The 19,714-nt window shown below is 49.8% G+C and overlaps 1 protein-coding gene across 10 annotated transcripts in view; it reads right to left on the reverse strand.

The window, feature by feature from the left end:
• The window catches only part of TBC1D22A (TBC1 domain family member 22A), a 417,209-nt gene that overhangs the window by 193,978 nt on the left and 203,517 nt on the right, over positions 1–19,714 (reverse strand). For 8 of the 10 annotated variants that reach the window (XR_001881226.1, XM_017850750.1, XM_017850749.1 and 5 more), the window contains exon 9: positions 6,377–6,486. Coding sequence is in view for 9 of the 10 variants with exons in the window: in XM_017850750.1 (XP_017706239.1) it covers positions 6,377–6,486 (110 nt within the window). In the remaining variant the exon portion in view is untranslated. Of the gene's footprint in view, positions 1–4,550; positions 5,591–6,376; positions 6,487–19,714 lie in introns of those variants that run through there. The other 2 variants (XM_017850757.1, XM_017850758.1) reach the window with 2 other exon arrangements.

Below are 19,714 nucleotides of genomic sequence, written 5' to 3' on the forward strand. Positions count from 1 at the left end.
TTTTCTCTTTCTAGTTCTATTTTTTAAATTCTTTAAATATCTTTCACATCTTAATCTGCTGTGTATTTTCAGTATCTCTCTGTGTTGCCCAATCAGTAATTTTCTCAGCACTACATTCAATTCTAACTCTCTCTTCTCTTTTGTCTAATGAGTTTTAAATTTCAGGGACTCTGATTTTGATTGCTAGAAGTTCTCTTTGGTTCCTTTTAAAATCTGTAACTTCTGGCCGGGCGCGGTGGCTCAAACCTGTAATCCCAGCACTTTTGGAGGCTGAGGCAGGCAAATCATAAGGTCAAGGGATTGAGACCATCCTGGCCGACATGGTGAAACCCCGTCTCTACTAAAAATACAAAAATCAGCCAGGCATGGTGGTGCATGCCTGTAGTCCCAGCTACTCAGGAGGCTGAGGCAGGAGAATTGCTTGAACCCGGGAGGTGGAGGTTGCAGTGAACCGAGATCGCGCCACTGCACTCTAGCCTGGGCAACAGCGAGACTCTGTCTCAAAAAAAAAAAAAAATCTGTGAGTTCTTTCTTCAGAGTCTTTATTTTAAAACTGTTTCTTTCTCCTTAATGTTTCAAAGTTACACATTGTCTGGTTCCTTTCAAATCGCTGTTCTAGTGTCTCAGGTCTCTGGGTACAAATCCTCCTAACGAGAGTAATCGCTAACATTTATTCCTGGCGCACTCCTTCTCCACTTGGTTTGTACTTCGTCTGCTGTAAGGTCATCTGCAGACGCCTCTTCCCATGGGAACGCCACAGGCCTGTGGCAGGAGATCATCCCTCCAGGGCAGAAGTTCTCAGAGGGTAGCCAGCCAACTGCTGGGGGTCACCAGACCTTTCAAGGGGTCTGTTACATTGAAACTGCTGTCATAGTAACACGAAGGCATGATTCACCTTCCTCACGGTGCTGACATTTGTGCTGGTAGTACACAGGCAGCGGCGGGTAAAACTGCGGGCATGCTGGCAGCAGGCAGGGCAGTGCCCTCACCACAGTCACCGTCACTGTGTTCCCAATAGCACATGCTCACGGTGTGAAAACGAAAGGCTGTTTCACTTAAGGATGCCCTGGATGCAGCGGGAAAGGTCACTCATCTTACTATTAATACTGTGTTCAGCCTTGGCCCTGAACAACAGGCGGGAAGAACACGGAAAGCCCGAGGGGCAAATCCAGAAACAGAGGCTTTGTCAAGGAGAGCACCCGGTGCGCGGGCTTCAGTTGTGAGCCGAACTGAACACTTTCTTCAAGAAACATCATGTTTACATGAAAGAAGGACTAGCAGACAAACCAGTTCTTCAAACATGGGTCTCTGGAAGATATTTCCTCAAAAATGAATGAAGTCGGCCTGTCACTTCAAAAGAAACAAGGAACTGCGTTTGTTGCCAATGATAATATCTGAGGTTTTAAATTAAAATCTGAATTTTGGAAGACTTTTGTCTGCCACCCTGGGCCTGACAGCTGTTTCTTATGAGATGGTGGATCTAAATCCCACTTATAATACTAACAAATTTGATCATACGATGAAATGTATCAACATTTAAAAGATCTGCACACCTCAGTCAGCCAATATTTTCCAAATCGCCAATGAATGATGCTACAGAGCCAATATATGGGTAAAAGATCCTATCGAAGTATAAGACAGGCCATCAACTTTAATGTAACCGAGTATAAAACATTCACTGATCAGGTTTCAGATTTCATATTGCAACTAACCTTATTAACCTTTTTTAAGAAACTACCATTTGTTGAATAATAGTATAGTATTAATGAAAAAAGAATCCAAAATTACCTGAAAAGGCTATTGAAACACTTCCTGGCCACGCGTGGTGGCTCACACCTGTAATCCCAACACTTTGGGAGGCTGAGGCAGGCGGATCACTTGAGGTCAGGAGTTTGAGACCAGTCTGGCCAAGATGGTGAAACCCCGTCTCTAACAAAAATACAAAAATTACCCGGGTGTGGTGGTGTGTGCCTGTAATTCCAGCTACTCAGGAGGCTGAGGCAGGAGAATGGCTTGAACCTGGGAGGCAGAGGTTATAGTGAGCTGAGACTGCACCACTGCCCTCAAGCCTGGGCGACAAAGTGAGACTTCATCTCAAAAAAAAAAAAAAAAAAAGACACTTCCTTTTCCAACTATGTATCTAGGTAATGCTGGATTTTCTTCACATTCTTCAGCCAAAACAAAAACTACCACAACAAATTGAACACAGAAGTAGATATGAGAATTCTTCTTCTATGAAGTTAGACATTAAGGAGATTTGCGAAAATGTAAAACAATGCCTTTCTTCTCACTAAACATTTTATTTTGAAAATGTAATTTACCATAAAAGTATTACTTATAATAATATGTAATGGGTTTTCATTGTTGTTTTAAATATATTACTAAGTATTTTTAATTTTCTCTATTTGAATTTCTAATATGGCAGTTATCAAGAGAATTAACCCCACACAAACAAAAGCTCTTCAAACTCTTCAATAATGTTTGGTATGCAGAGTCCAAGGCACACAGGCCTGGGCGTGTCCACGGCAGAGGTCATGTCCCTCCTCTGGGCAGCACCTGATCTCCCTGCGCAGAACTGGCTTCCATGATTGCACCTTGCCAGGGCAGGAAAGCCTGCACTCCTAGCCATGAGGTGGTCTGACAATTCCCTCCAGTTCACTAGCGTCAGCCAGTGGAGTCAGCGCTGTTCACTCCTGGAGGACCTCGCTGCTGCTCTTAAGGAGACCCACAATGCGTGTTAAACAATCTTTGTTTAATACCGCTGATATGGTTTGGAATATGTGTCCCCACCCAAATCTCATGTTCAGTTGTAATTCCCCATGCTGGAGGCGGGGCCTGGCTGGAGTTGACTGCATCATGGTGGGGAGGGGGGGCAGTTTCTAATGGGTTAGCACCATCTCTGCTAGCGCTGCATCAGGAGACCTGGTTGTTTAAAAGTGTGTGGCACCTAACCCAACCCCTCCCTCCTGCTCCCGCCATGTAAGATGCACCGGCTTCCCCTTCACCTTCTGCCACGATTGAAGGTTTCCTGAAGCCTCCTCAGCTATGATTCCTGTACAGCTTGTGGAACTGTGAGCCAATTAAACCTCTTTCTCTCTAAATTACCCAGTCTCCGGTACTTCCTTAAGCAGTGCAAGAACAGACCAATCACCTAACGTTTCCAGGCATTTGTCGGGAGAAGAGTGGTTTGTTCTTTTTCCTAGTTTGCCGTCTGTCTGGGGGCTAAAAGCCTCCTCTCCCAGCACTCTGTCCCTCGCCGTCATCAGCTGTCCTCTACCCCTGCTCCATCCCACCAGGCTCTGAGCTTCTTGGGGACAGAGGGGTGATACTGACTCACACCCCAAAGTCTTCCGCCTATCTGAGCACCTGTAGAGGGCAGGTGCTTCACACATTCTGGCCAAAATGACAAAGTTGATGAATTACTGAAAAAAAGTAGAATACGGAATCTCAAATTGAGGCTCCAAGGTGAGTCAAAAACATAGTTATGACTATTCAGGACATCCAAAGGTTTAAAAAAAAAAAAATGTGGTTTCTGCCCTCTAGAACTTCCCCTGCAAATGGAACTCACTTCTATGTTTTTCAGCCAGGAAAGGTCATAGAGAAGCCAACGTGGGTTTTAACACAAGCCATGTCACCTGGGCAATGGGCCTCATCTCTCTTGGTCTCAGCCTTGTGTGCTGGGTGTAACCGAGCTCCAACCTGTCCTGGGAATGCCCACGCCAAGAAGCACCGTCACGGTGGAGACACTGTTAGTTCCTCACATTCATTCCCATGGTGACTACCCATCAATCACAGAAACTGTGGGGCTAAGAGGCCCTTTAAGATCCTCTTCCTGGTGAGGAAGAGCCCCTGGCACACGGTTCCCGTTCAGCGGCTCCACTAAAGCCTCTGCAGCAATGGCGTGGACGGCTGCCACAGAGCTGATGAATAAACACACCCATGAAAGAGCACTGGGAATGACTGGCGGAGGCCAGGCTGAGAGTGCGCACTTCAGAAAACCAAGAGAGAGTTTCCCCGAGGGGTTCAATCAGGGTGATGACATGATGAAAAGGGTGCTTAAGGAAAATGGTTCTAGCAGTTCCAGGAAGAATGAAATGCAGATAGTAAGACCAAGAGTAGGGAAAGGAGCCAAGAGGCAGAAGCGGCCAGGTCCTCCAGGAGCGAACACGCCAGTCCGCATGTTGCCTTGGTTTTAAGTGAGTACATAGCCTCATACTTCTCTGAACTTAAAACAGCGGCAGTGCTTGTAAACACTGAACAGTCCCCAGGAGGAGCTCTGCTCGAGCGGCCTTATCTACGGGAATCACAGCTGAGCTGCCAAGTCCCCTGGATGGTGGGCACTGACATCCCTCAACTCTTGCTCCCGGGAGGACCACGTGGAGTCCGTCGTGGCAGGTGAGAGAAAGATAAACGGCTGCCATGGGACGGCGATGTGCTATAAACACACGCGCCAGGAAAGCAGGATCCCTTACACTCATCGGCCCTGCCAATAAACCATTACATCAGGCTACAAATCTCAGGTGAAAAATGAAAAGCCAGCATCGATTTCATTGTACAGCAGATTTTATTTACAAATAGAGGCCAGATAATCTTGTATTTAAATGGCACAAGTCCCATCACTCACCATCAGAGAAGTGACATTTGAAATTTATAAAGTTTTACATTATGATTCAATCCTTTTCTAAGAGGGCAAAAGCCGAAAGGTCTAGGAGAAAGAATAAAATGTATGAAAATATTAGCAAAGGAGGGGAAATGATTAATTGGTGCTTGGGCCAAAATATGTCTCTAGTGGGCACATTTTTCTTTACAAGGAACAAAGTCAGTCATGAGGAGTCTGGACCAGCCAACAGATACGAGGTTTCCATTCTCCAACCGCACGATAGGCTTCTACTTTCTCCTTTTCATTCCTACATTACGAAAAGTAACAGCAAAAACCACACATCTTTCCTTAACAGAACCTTTTAGCTAATATATTCAAACTAAACCTGGAGTCTAAACCTTAGACCACAGGCTATAAAAGCCATATTCTGACGATTTCGAATCAAGTAGATGAGCTGAGACCTCTTCACTTAGGGGTATCAGGAACAACCTTTACCGCAATGGCTCAGGAAAAGTCAAGCCCTGCTAGGCAATGCAGATGACAAGTGACAACCCCGTCTCCGTCTCTCTCAGATGAGGGTCCCCTTTGAGCTGGGATAACAAGGATGCTGGCAGAACATGCAGAACCTCCCAGGAGGGCCCAGCTCTCAGCAGAGGGCCCAGCTCTCAGCAGAGAGCCATCTACATGCGAACACCTGTGATGACCTCGGCATTTCATTCCTCAGAAAACGATTATGGACCCAAACTGTGCTCTGGGCTTTGACCTTCCTCTGCCTGACAAGTCCTGCCTGCTCTGTCAGCAAAATTCACTGTCCCCCGAAATCTACTATTTCCCACCTTTGGGTCTTTGGGGTCGAGTGCCTCATGTCCCTTCATGCCATACGTACTTACCCGTCTACCCTCCACCCCCAGTGAGCTTCCGGAGCAGGACTCACCCTTACTGGCCACTATTCCCGGGTGTGGAGCACAGCACCTCACAGGAAGCGGGTGTCTAGAAAGGATGTGCCAGCCTCAGATACACTAAGACGCCCACACCCCTCCAGGGCCTGTCCATCCCCTCAGTCATTCCTCCGTAGTATCAGCTGGCTCCAGTCCTCATTCCTGACTTGCCGACCAACAAGGCCCTTCCCAGGCACTGTGTGGAATTCTGCCCCTACACCATTCCATAGGATCGGCCCTGTCACTGGGAGACCTGTGGCTTTTCTACAAAAATCTCAGCCACTAACCCTAGTTAGTCTCTGCAGGGACCCAGAGAGTCCCCACTGCGGTGCAGGGGACTCCCACCAGCTCGTGTTGCTCTCTGGGAGCAGGCACGGCTGCAGTGCCCCATGCACGTGGAGCCCTGGCCACCAATACTTCAGGACGAGGGCTCACGGCCTGGTGTCAGAGACCAGGAGCTGCGGCCCCCGATCTGAGGCCCTTTAAGGGGGATCCCTCTTAGCACAGCTAGCCACACACACGCAGCCACCGTGAGTCTGTGCCCCATTTGGTGGCGGTGGCTACAGTCTGCAGGCAGCAGGGGATCAGACTTGGCACCTTGCCTTCCTGCTGGGCCCTCAGCAGGACACGGTGACCGTGCCCAGAATGAGGGGCACATACACTGTGTCTCACACTTCGTCAACCCGGAGGGGTCTGTGCTATTCCAGATGTAGGAAACTGAGGCTTCAGGAGAGACTGCATGGCCACACTGAGACTCAGGAGCAGCCCAAGGCCTCAAGCTCTCTTCACTGCAGGGGCTGTGGACGTGGGCTGTGTCCCTGTGGGCGTGGGCGCTCACCTGAATGCCGTCCAGCAGCTTGCTCATGCACCAGTAGGTGTCGGCTTCAATGTTGCGCAGCACCTCTGCGGGCACGCCGGAGACGTCCACCGTATCCACCTCCTCTGCCTCTGGGCGGCGCCGAGCATGCAAAAGACAAGGAGACTTAGCCACACGGGACCTTTACTCACGAGGAGGCCCACGGAGGAAGAGAGCTGAGCCCGCATCCAGCTCCCCCCACCCACTCTCATCAGTCTAGCTAAATGACTCATGTAGCCTTCCACCTCATCACTTACTGCTTCTCAATCTTAACACCTAATTAGTTGCAGATAATTAATATTCTGAATCCTCTCCAATTAATTAACATAATTAATACATTATAAATTATTGCTTCTCAGGCATTTCACATTCTATTAAGAGAGAAAATAGAATATATTACTTAATCCTAACAGATCTGAAAGTTTTTTCAGAAGATTTTGAAAACTCTGCTTCTGATATATTTACATATTCATTTGGCAATCATTCCTCTAAAAACCTCTTTCCAACGTTAGAATTTCCCAAACTACACTGGGTAAATACTTCTATGCTAGGATCAAAAACCCCAGAAAGCCGTAACACAGGTGTGCTTCAAAGACAGAATGAACAATGGTGCTCTAAATAATTTCCTTCTTAAAGTACAAAAAGCCTAATGAGAAAAAATAATCTCCAAGTTTTTAAAATGCAAAACAGACGCCTAATTGAAATGGCTTATCAGATATTTGAACAAACTAATGTTAGATCCTTACAAAACTGTTGTCATCCAGCAAAATACTCATTAGTGTTTTAAAAATTATCTACCCTATTTTAAAATTTTTTTTCACTTTAGTTTTATTTGCATGGCATCTTTGCAAGGAAAATGTTCTTTAAGAAAAGAAACATTTCAGCCCAGAATATATTTAGAAAGGTTTAAGCAGATAAACATCACAATCATGACAGGGATGTTAACCTGCTGGTGTTGACCGGGGGCTGCTGATGCGCCAGGCCCTCTCCTATGCACTGTGAACGTGCGCACTCATTTCAGCTGTCACCACTCTGCCGTCACCACCCTTGAGCCCTGACAACAGTGGGGTAAAGAGGGGCAGGGCCGTGGCTATGCTGAGCAGCCTGGTACGCGCCGGGAGGAGGGTACTAGATGCAGTGCCACCTACTGGTCCCAGAACCCAGGTCCCTAGATGCTCCCCGAGGACCCAGAGGCCTACCTCACATTCGTGTTGCATACAGTCCTATCCCATCGCGCTGCTGCCCAGCTACAGCCCTGCACAATCACTAACTCACACTGAAGCTCTGCACAATCGCTAACTCACACTGAAGTGTGACTGGAAGAGACGAGGTGACACGCCACCTCCCACGGTTCTTGGTTCACCCCAGAACCAGCAGGATAAAAGGGGAAGAGCGCCTCTGTGTCTGACCCTCCAGCAGGAGCAAGCAGCTGGGCGCTCGAGGGTCTGGACAGGGAGGTGACAGCCCCGGACACATCCAACGTGGCAAGGCCTGTGGGAACACGAGAGGGTGGGCGGATTCCTGCCAGTTCGCGCATCACTCCTCTCTCTGGGGTGGTGGCGGTAGATCCTCCGTCACTCCATGGGTATTGCTTTGATTGGGTCCTGGGTTTTGTAAACTGAGAGATAATTCATCTGCCATAAAATCCATTCTTTAGCGTGTGTGACGCAGTGGTCTTTAGTAGGGTCACAAGGCTGCGCAAGCGTCACCACTAGTCCCAGAGCCTTTCCGTCCCCACAGAAAGAAACTCTGGACCCTTCAGTGGCCGCTCCCCACTCCCCACCCCGTGCCTGGCAACCACGAACCTTCCTGTCTCTATGGAGCTGCCTATGCTGGACACTTCACACGGCTGGAATCAGGCTCTGTGGCCCTCTGTGACTGGCTCCTTCTCACTGAGCACGATGTTCTCCAGAGTCATCCACGTGGCAGCCTGAGTCAGTGCCTCACTCCTCTTCACGACAGAGCCGCACCCTCTACGGCCAGGCCACGCCGCGTCTCTGCATGCCTCGGCTGTGGCAACCTGTGTCAGTGCCTCACTCCTCTTCACGACAGAGCCGCACCCCCTACGGCCAGGCCACGCTGCGTCTCTGCATGCCTCGGCTGGTAGACCCTGGGCTGTCTCCACTGAGGGGTAACGTGGACGCAGAGAGCAGGTCCCCTGTGTGGGATCCGTCCCTATACGCCAGGCACCAGACACAGACATGAGTGAGAGACTTGACGCTCTCAAGACGCTCATGAATTAAAGGTGAAAACAAGTGACTTGAAAGATTAAAAACATCCATGTTAGGTGTCAGCGTCACCCAGTGGCATGGAGAAATGGATGGGTTCCTCCTGGGACCTGGCATGCGAAGGACACTGTTGTCCACAGCATACTGGGTGCTCCCAGGCCCTCACTCTCTTGGCCTGTGTTTTCACCCCAGAAGGCAGGTCCCAGTCCCCCGTTCCTCAAATGTGGGGCTAGGATGACAAGTGCTGCTGGCTAGCCATGGCTCCGTCCTCTGACCCTCCTCCCAGGCAGGTGTGTCCATGACACTGGCACTCTCCTGGTGGCTCTGTCCACCCACCGGCCCCCTGCAGGGCTGCAGGGTCTCCCTGTAGCAAGTGGCAAGGTGTCTGGCCTTAAAACTCTGCTGGCACAGGAGCCTGGGTTGATGTGAGCACACCCTCTGATGAAGCCCTCACAGGGACTCCCAGGGACAGGCCCTGTCTCCCAATTTCCCACGGCAGCCCAAGGTGGGAGGTGTTATTTCTGCCGATCCACAGATGCAGAAACTTAGGCCTCCACACGCTCATCAGTGTGCTTTGTGAGGCAATGGTGGGAGTGAGCAGGACAGGCCTGCCTGGACTCCAAGTCCAGCCCCCTTGTAACGCCTTTCCTACTGGAAGGAACGCCAGCAAAAGCCAAGCACATAGACAGGCGTGTAAGTGGTCTCCCCAGGGCACCACTTCCTCCCTGGGAAAACAGTTTGGGCAGAATCAACTCAACATTCTGCCAGCCTAGAGCAGGTCTGATTTTTATGTCATCTCAGGGAACTGAATCAGCAACAATAATCAGCGGGCTTCCTCGGAGAAGTTTCCCATCGACGTATCCTCTTTCAAGGGCCTTCCAAGCATGGAGACGTTTCCTCAGAGATAATAAGAGTAAACAGGGAACTCAGGCCTCTCCAGACCTCGACAGCCTCTCCCCGAGGGCACAGACGCAGCTGGGCTGTTGCAGCTCTGATTCGCAGAGCCAGGGGTACATGAGCCAGGCAGGCCTCGCTCTCTTGGTCTGTTTAGCTGGCTTGTTATTTTATCTGAGGAAATGTCAGTGGCCTATTCTACGTGTCATTTCTCACAATGGGCCATTTGTTACTCTTCAAGGTAATGAAGTAATGGCATTTAACTCAGAGAGCCCCTGCGGTGATTTGCCAGGAGAATTGGAATTACCCTTATTGTTAGAATGAGATAAATATCCCTCGCCAGAGAAAGCATCCCCCACTTTGGCAAAGGCACACAGAGTGGCACAGGACACTCTGGACTCCAGGCTGTGACAGCAGGGTCAGGACCAGGACAAGCTGCAGAAAATACTCCCGGGCTGGTGTGTCTGGCCCCTGGGGAGATAGCCTGGGAAGGTCCAAGATCACCCAGACGAGCCCTGTCCCTGGGTGTATGGCCCAGACGGAACTGCAGGCAAGATCAGGTTTTCCCTGGCTTCCATCTGTTAGACGCTGATCTACAAAACCACCTGGCCCAAGGACTAGACAGAGTCCACTGTGGGGTGACAATGGTCTCTAAATCAAGACTCTGAGATGTGCAATGGCCGTGACAGATTTTAACCCAAGACCTTCCCACTCGAAGGTACACACTGTCCACCAGGCATGCTGCCACCCATGGGGCAAGGAGGGAGGGAGACCGAGAAGGGAGCAAACTGGAAGGAGGCACGACCTGGGAAGCCTCGTGGCTGGGGCCCGCATCGACCCGCAGTGGGATGTTCACAGCCGGGCAAGCCACAACAAGGAGGACGGATTTACCTCCCAAAACGTGTCACTCCATAGGACAGCAGAGATGACAGCACTGACACCAATGGAAAGAAAGATTTTTCAGCTAAGATCACAAATGAGAAAGAAAAAGACACAGTCACGGTAATTCCAAGCAATCCCAGGGTTCAAAGGAAGAAACAAGATTCAAAGGAAAAAATGATCCATACACAGGTGAAAGCAGAGGAGGGAAGCAGAACCAGATGCCAATCAATGGAGGGCGGGGCCTAATGAAATGGCAGCCATGGCTGTGGCCCTGGGGGTGGGGGTTGGGCGAGGGGCGCTCTCAGGCCCCAGGGCCTTGGGAGATCTGGGCTTAGAGATCTGAGCCATGGGAAATCTGAAGCCATGCCCAAGCTGTCTCGAAGCAGCTGGATGCCAGGAGGTGGGTAATTCACAGGGCACCCCTGGACGATGGTGAGGGCGAGGGTAGACATATACAACCTCAGCTTCCTCCCAGCCAGGAGGGACCGTGGCAGCCTGGGAGCCATGACAGAGATGGACCACTGCAGGGACTTTCGAAGTTGACATTTTTGCAAACACATAAAAACAAAGAAATTTAAACCAACGTGTTTCCACATCGGAATATGATTCTATCTTTTACTTTTCTCATTTAATTATAAACATTAACACCAGCATGTAGAACAGTGTTCTGGAGCTGCATTTGGCCCTTTCTTCTCCTTCATCAGTCACCACACCTCCATTCAAGGGGCAGTCCCGTCCCCCATACCCTGGGGACACCAAGTTGAGTAAAGTGTGAGTCCTGACCACAAAGAGCCCGCAAGGTGGCGGGGTGGTGAGTGCACAGGCTAACCCCGAGGGGAACCTGGAGGAGGCAGAAAAGGCTCTCCCACAGCCCAGGGCAGAAGATGAGCAGGCCCAAGTGGACCACGACAAAACGTGAAGTCATGGGACATAAAAACAGACGCTGAATTAAAAACCATCTCACTTGCCTTCTTAGACTGTAGAAAGGCTTTAGGGGATGATTTAACTAACCTTCTTTGAAAATGCTGCCCTGCTATAGTATTAAGGAAAAAAACAACCAATTTGTAAAATAAGCCCAGCTTTATCAACAGCTCCATTTACATGGAAAAGTCTACCGCTGCATCTACATACATCTACACAGAGGAGCATCACCCAGGGATGCCACACACAGGAAAGTCTGAACACTCCTGCAAGGCTGGGGGAGTGGGGCGGGAAATTCGCACTATTTTCTGCCAAGGGCGTAGAGTAAAAGGGAATGTGAGTTTTCACAACGAGCAGTTATTTCTGCAATAGAAAAAAAACAATGTTTAAGCCTTTAGAACAGTTTCGATAAGGCCTGTCTTTTCCTCCGATAACTACCCGTGGAGCAGAAGATCCCACAGGTGGTGGTGCTGCCCTCGTGAATGTTTGGAGAAACCTTCAGGGCATTTGGGGGTCAGAATGACTAGGGTGAGGGGTGCTGCTGGCATTCAGTGGGCAGTGTCACAAGGTGGGGATAGCTGCACCCACGTCCAGCCTGAGACTCCGCCAGTCCACGTGGATGGAGAGATGGATGAGTGGACAGATGGATGGGTAGGTGGGTGGATGAATGGTGGGTAGATACACAAAGCTAAGTTTTTGAAATGGAGGATATTTAGCCTGGTTAGGAGAAAAGCACACGGGGGTATCATTGCCACTCTGAAACACGTGAAAAGCTGTTTTAGGGAAAACAGAGCAGAAATTCTTGGCCCCTCTTTCCACATCCAGAAAACAAAAAGGGTCAGAAGATTAAAGGAACAGGGGGATGAATGACTCAAAATCCAGATGGTCCTGGTGATGAAGGCTGCCTACCCAGGACCGCTGGCCACACAGTGAGGACACCTGCCCACCCAGGACCGCCGGCCGGGCAGTGAAGATGCGTGACCACTCAGGACCATCAGCCACACAGTGAAGACACCTGTCACTTGTGTGTTTCCACAGCTGGCCTTTCTGCATGGGAGCCCACATGTCCACACATGATTCCACTCCATCCAAAAGCCCCCAGGGGGGTCCATGCCACGCTGCGCAGGTAAGGAGGCTGCAGGTAACATGCCCAGATCCTGCGCTAGGAAGTGGCAGAGCCTGGCCTGATCAGTCTACATGCTTCTCATCAGGTTCACAGCAGGACCCCGCATGGCACAGAGGCCTCTGACTCGGTAAGAAGCGTCCATGCTGGAGCCTCCCTTGTGTAGCTCCAACTCCAGGCAAGTCTAATTCCAGAAATAAAACAACTCCGCAGCCACGCCATGGGCACCTCTCCTGTCATTCAGCAAAAGAGCCTGTCACCACAAGGCCACCCAAGCTCTGGGTCTCCTAAGCGGCTCATTTCCCTCATGGCCCCCCACCCCACCTCTGTGAGACGACGTCAGCCTCTGGAACTGGAGTAGAGGACTGGAATCGTAGATTGTAATTACCAGGAGGTGCACTGGAATCGTAGCTTGTAATTACCAGGGGGTTCTCGAGAACAAACAGGCTTGACGCGGGTTAGGTTCTCTCTCATATTAAACCACATGGAAGAGCTTGGTACTGGGGAAAGGGGAAAATCCCTTCAATTTAAACAGCTCCTTTCATTTCAAAGGATTCCAGGACACTGGTACCAAGGTATGGAAAGCAGTCACCTATAGCACAAATGCTGTGGGTAAGAGCCAGGCCCCATGGGGAGCGCCGAGGAGGGCAGGGAGGGAGCTATTGCTGTTACCACTACATTCATCACCTGCACTGCACAAACCCTGCAATAAGCCTCTTCACTTAATTAGGAGCTTAACTGGTAATCAAAACTGTTCTGTTTTATAAGCAAGATGGAATTGCTCTATGGATCTCACCTTTTGCATTTCCCAACTTGGGACTTTTAAATTGGAAACTCCGGCACTTTGGTGAGAGAGATTTGAACACTTCATTATGTAGATTTGGATTCTAGGACGGAGAAGAAAGTCCTGCCTTGGTGAGAGTGGCATCACAACTCAAGACTATAAATTCGCAAAACTCTTTGGTTCAGCAAAAACTACTAACGTTATGATCACATGGCTCTAGCAGCGGAAATGTCTAACGCTAATATAGATAACGTTCAACTCAATCAAGGTTACACAGACTGAACCACAGTCACAGTTGCCGACTCTGCTTCATGGCTGTAAGCTTGGGCCATCCGCCTGTAGCCCACAAGCACAGGCATGTGGCAGGAGGGCGAGACGCTGGCAGACGATTATCACAGGACGAGGACAATGCCCTCAGCATGGCTAGGTGAGGTGGCAGCATCAGGCCAGCTCCAACAATCAACTGCCGTTCCCAAGAGTGATCCCAAATGATGAGAACCAACACACTCTTCTCACCAACAGCATGGCTGCTTCCCATCCCACCACCCGCAAGCTGACCCGCAGCCAGGGGTCTCCAACCTCAAAACCCAAAGCAGGAGGCCTCAGGGCCTGGGAACAGCACAGTGTCTGTGAAGCAGCTGGTCTTACTTTTTGTATAAAGAACTTGGTACCAAATTCCACATGGAAAATGTCTGTAGACAACACTTGGGAAAATATCAACTGTGGGATAGATACTGTGGTAAAAAGTGAAAGAAATCTTCTGTATCATTTACCGTCCTCATTTTGATGAGGCCACTTCTGCAAAAAGCAAAACTTCCAATCTCATAGCATTCTGGTGGCTTGACTGGATCTTCAATGTTTCAATAACGCTGTGAGTAGAAGTTTTGGTTCATAGAAAAGCTATTTGTTGAAACAGTGATTTCTTCTACTAACAGTACCAAACACTTCCATGTGGGAGAAACTGTGGGACGGGGAGAAAGGCGAAGACGAAACAAAGAACATCTTAGTGCCTGGAAGAGAGGCTGTGCCCATGCGCTCCTCTGACTCATCGACTTCATGCGCTCTCCTGATGCTGTCGACGGTCTGTTACAGAGAGACGCAGCTCACACAACCACACCATGTAAGCTGGAACCTGCCAAGTGGAGAATGAATATGGTGAAGGGGCAGAAGGCACAGAGGCCAGCTAGGCTGAAAAGCATGAGCACAGAGGCCCTGGCATTCCAACCAAGCCTGGAGGGCAGCAGGATCGGAGAGAGTGCAGGTGATGGAAAGAGGGCAGAGAGTTCGCAGACGGAAGGAGGAGGAAGAGCTTGTGGGGAGCGTGATGTGGAGGCCCCCGAGATTTCCCTGCAGAGGGACGGGGAGCGCCGGAAGACAGCTGTGTGTTCGAGTGGTGCCCTCGGCACAGGGCCCCAGGAGAGTGCTGTGGCTGCGGGAGGAGTGAGGAGCCCGCCCACCACGCATGGGCAGGTGTCGGGGAGGGACGTGATGTGCATTCAGTGCTGTGGAAACGAGGTGGGCACAGGCAGGTGGAGATGCTGCCACCTGGGGCCTGCTGGCCCAGCACTGCTGAGGCACACGAGGAAGGTGTGGGTCCACCACAGCTGCCCCTCCAGGTAGCAAACACACTGCCGGAGAACCGATGACTGCACCATCACGAAACCCCACACTGGGCCGCCGGCCACAGGGATGGGATGAGGCAGACGGCGTGCCTGCTGCCGAGATGTCACCCCTGCTCAGGGCTCTGCCTGTGTGTATTAGTTACTAAATAAATTCAGTAAGATTCACCGAGCTCACTAATAAAATTGGCCAAGATCCCCAAGTTTAACTATTCCCCCACTGAGATAAGTAACAAGAAACAGACCCTCTGAAACACAAGGACCACTCAAAACACAGTTCTCCATTCGCTGCTCCAGAGACGATGATGCATTCTGCAAAACAATCTGACAAAGCACGTCAAAGCCTTTAAAATCCACGGAGCTCTGCTGAGCCCAGACAGTGCACCTGGTACCGAGATGGGGCCATTGGAAACCAGGAGAAAAACAGTCCCGGGCCCTGTACATCCATGGGTCATGGTCTGGCAGGGGAGTCGGCCACAAGACAAGGCCCCACAACAAATGAGAATGGGCGGGGCACCCTGCCCCCAGAGGTCAGATGGCAAAATGGCACGCTGGTGTGGAGAAGGTGCCCTTACACTTCACTGTTAATAACACAACAAAAAAACAAGAAATATACCCATGGAAAAACACACTGCAGGTTATTCTGCTATTCAGATGAGGTGGCTAGCATCCAAAAGTGCTGGCTAACTGGAAGAGCTTGCTGCTCTAACAGACAATCCAGCTTTCACTGACGGCTCCAGCAAGTGACTTTGGTTGGAGCCACTTACAAAAGCCTACGTCCCTTTCCTCATCAATCCTTGGTCTTCGATAAATCACTCTGACACTCAGCCCCAAAGTTCTGCTCCTGTTTGGGTGCCGCTTACAACCCAGCTGGCAGCCCCACCACTGAGAGCAAGAGCGGGCATGCAGCTCGCCAGCGCCCAGCGTGGCTGTGGCCCCTGTCGCAATTCTAATGAGCCTGCGTGAAAGGCTGGCTGTGGTCACTCGCCGGGCATGGCCTTGCCAGGAATCAGGTTGGCAACTCGACCCCTCAGCCCTCAGTGCCCCTGATGGCTCATCCATCTGGAATCGATACATTTCAAAACACTCCTCCCTATCATACCCAGAAAAGGGACCACAAAAATAGGTAAAAAACTGCTTACATTGTAACTATCCAAACTGGATGGATATAATCACAGAAGGATATGAGCCTACTGCATCAAAACCAAAATTGAACAGACTGTGCGTGTATCACAGCACAAAGCCAAAGCAAACTAAGACAGCTTCTTTCGGGATGCTTGTCAGTATACTTGTTTAAAACAATTTAATCAATTGTATGGCTCTTCAATCTCTCAACAAAAAGAAACATGATCCACTGAAAAGAACATACGGGCCTCCCTTCAACACAGAGGGCCCTTCCCTTCCAGTTTCTCAAGCCATCCTGGCTGGCAGAGGCCACATGCTCTGCAGGTCATCTGTAGGTGGGGAGTGCCAGAGGGGCCTCCACATGCCCAGAAGGTGCTCAAAAGGTATGACTGCGGAACAGCCCCACAAATAAACTTCTTCCTAAGTGACAGATACCTATATAGCTTGCAAACAGCCCTGCTCGCTCTCCATGCCTACCCTAAAGAGGCTTCCCATAAAGAATGTGTTTCGGATGGCCCAGCTTTCCTACACAGAGCGGCATGAAACCAAGGCTCCAACCAAGTGCACAGCCAATGACTGTGCACCTGCCAGAAAATCCAACGGATGCCGCTGGCAGCCAAGGAGGGGCAGGAACCCGGCCCTCACACTAACAGGCAGCTGCATGGCCCACATTCAGGTCCTGGTGCTCTGTTATCACAAGTGAACATCTCAGCACCCCACGGAAACGTGCATCGCTCCTGCTCGACCCAAGATCAGAGCACACAGAAGGAATGGTGGCCAGCCAGCTCCCGAGAGCCTTCAGATAACAGGTGTCCTTGCGGGTCCATGACCTGCTCCTGCGCCTGCCTGGCCACTGCTGAGGCAAAGGCTGGAGAAGCTGGCGCACAGCAGCAGCCTGTGTCCTCCCCAGCAGGCAGCATGGGGGCCCGGAGGGGAGGTGCACGGCCCTAGAACGCAGAAAGGCCTGCTCAGCCCAAAGACCCCATACCCTGCCCAGAGTGGCACCTGGGCCCAGAGAAGGATACAACCTTATGCCTGTAAATTGCCCTATGCACCCTTGATTCAAGGATGAAAAGAAAGGAAGATACGAGCCTTCTCAGGCTTCCAAAATGGCCTGTCTCTTGGGTTTTATACTTGCCAAGGTTCTACTTTCCTGAACAATATGTGTAGCACTCACTGGGAGCTGGAGAAGGCACAGGAATAAGTGCCTGCTCTGTTCAGAGCCAATACACTAGGCCGGGAGAAAGCAGAACACCACACAATCGTGGAGGCCTGAGAGCTCCCTCAACACTCCCTGGGCCTTCCCAGCTTCAGGCACTGCGGGACACAGGGCAGGCAGTGTGATGAGCACTGTGTGGCCCAGGCAGGGTCTATAGGGCATGTCCAAGACACCATGGGGTAAGGTGATCAGGCACTGATTTTTTTTTTTTTTTTTTTGAGATGGAGTCTCGCTCTGTCACCTGGGCTGGAGTGCAGTGGTGCTCAGTCTTGGCTCACTGCAAGCTCCAACTCTCAGGTTCACGCCATTCTCCTGCCTCAGCCTCCTGAGTAGCTGGGACTACAGGCGCCTGCCACCATGACCGGCTAAATTTTTTTTGTATTTTTAGTAGAGACGGGGTTTCACTGTGTTAGCCAGGATGGTCTCGATCTTCTGACTTCCTGGTCCACCTGCCTTGGCCGCCCAAAGTGCTGGGACTATAGGCATGAGCCACCATGCCCGGCCCAGGCACTGATTGTTTTAAAGTCATTGTCACAAAAAAAATTTTAGGAACTCACAATACTAAAGAGAGAAATTAGCCACAGATACATTATGTAAAACACAGCCAGGGTATCTGTTGGTCTAATTTTATCCCAATTTGTTTCTACATAGGTTTCACTCAACTGTTACATGACTACGGTTGCATTACAAATATAAATGTGTGCCCTGTGGAATCTGACGTTTGTAACAGGGATCTCCCATTTTATAACATGCTCTTTGAAGCCATCCCTCAGCATGCTGCATAATCATCTAAAGGACTGCAATCTCCTCGTCTACACAGCCGCACCCCTACTTTGGGATGCTGGCATTGTTTCAAACATCTTACTGTTACAAATAATGCCCCAGTAAGCCTGCTTTCTGTACAAGGTATGTGATCCACACTGAGAGAGATTTCCTTAAGATAAACGTCTCAAGTGAAATTGGCAGGTGAAAGAGTAGAACATTTTATTGAGATATTGGTAAAATATTTGAAAGACATGTTGGAATTTTATTCTACAACCAGCAGGACCCAGGATCATCCACCTCACCAATCACTTCTCAGCACCATGACCTTCTGTGCAGCTCTTCTCACTGGGAAGGTAAAAACATCCATTATAATGAGATCTAATTCACATTCTTTATTTTCTGGTAAAGTTTTGCTGTTTTTCACACATTTGTGACTGTTCCTTAAATCCATCTTTGATTCCTGTGGTTCTCAGTTAAAGCCACGCAGAGCAGGAGGGGTGGTGAGGCGGCGAGTACCGATCCCGGGCAGAAGCCAGCTCTCCTTGGCTGGGATCCTAGAGACACCCGCATCTCCTCCCAGACGGCACACTCCCCCAGGGCCAGAGGGCCGGCCACAGCCAGCCCCGCTCAGGGACTTGCAAGAGGCAACCACCTGCCACTGACAAAATCTGCAGGAATCTGCAGTGACTTTTCGAAAACATGCAGGAAATCAAGCAACCCAACTCACACAATCTGGATACATCTGCCAAAATACACACTCAGACACACTCCCACTCATGCACACACAATACTCTCTGCTAGCAAATTCGCCAGGGCTCTCACATGCCCGATGCTGGTGATGCCACTGATTGTGCCACACTCACACCACGAGCCGAGTCCCTCTGTGCTGCTCTCGGGGTCCCTCTCAAACCCTGACAGAGCCATCCGTGCCCCGCATCCTGGAGTGAGGAAAACAGCCACTGAATGGAAAGCCTGGGTTCAAATCCTGATCTCTATCAAACAAATTACCTGAAGAAATGACTTCGAGCTGCTTCTTCGCCATGCTCACATGGGAATTATAAAACGCAAACCCCGGGCCGCAAGCACAAAATGTTGCAAGCCATACAGAAATCTGGAAACTTCACTAAAACCACACAATCATTTGCTGAAGTTTCTGTATTTGTTTCACGTGGATACAAGCTCTGAGGATGGTCTCGGAAATGTCTGGAGTCGCTTGAAAAGCTAAACGTAACATGAATACAAAATTACACAGAAGTGCACTACAAGCTAAGGTGCTAGTGTCTTGCTGGCTATGGTAGAACTTAAGTATGAATCGACAGCAATTATTCAAATTGAATCTGAGGACAAATATATAAGGAAGGGGGATGATTCTTGACATCATTTGCCATATTTTCCAAAGTTCTTAACTGATTTTTTACAAAACAAAATTGTTTTAATATTATGGTACAATGAATATCTCTGTTTACTCAAAAGCAGTCTAGAAATTAGAGTTCAATATGATAGCTGCCTAGGATAAAAAGTAAATTATCATTGACTAACACTAATTACCAATAAAATAAAGAGTTTAAGCCTCAAAATGAGGCTTCAAAGACTTGTATCTTCCATGAAGGGTGCAGAATTCTCTTCATGCCAGGCGTCCTGGGCAAGGGTTTTTGTTTCTTGTCTCTGAGCAGATGTGTCCTCTTAGCTATGGACTGGGTATCTTTTTTTTTTTTTTTTTTGAAATGGAGTCTTGCTCTGTCCCCCAGGCTGGAGGGGAG

This window comes from Rhinopithecus bieti, unplaced genomic scaffold, assembly GCF_001698545.2.
Source record: "Rhinopithecus bieti isolate Rb0 unplaced genomic scaffold, ASM169854v2 scaffold_32081, whole genome shotgun sequence".
Taxonomy (NCBI): domain Eukaryota; kingdom Metazoa; phylum Chordata; class Mammalia; order Primates; family Cercopithecidae; genus Rhinopithecus; species Rhinopithecus bieti.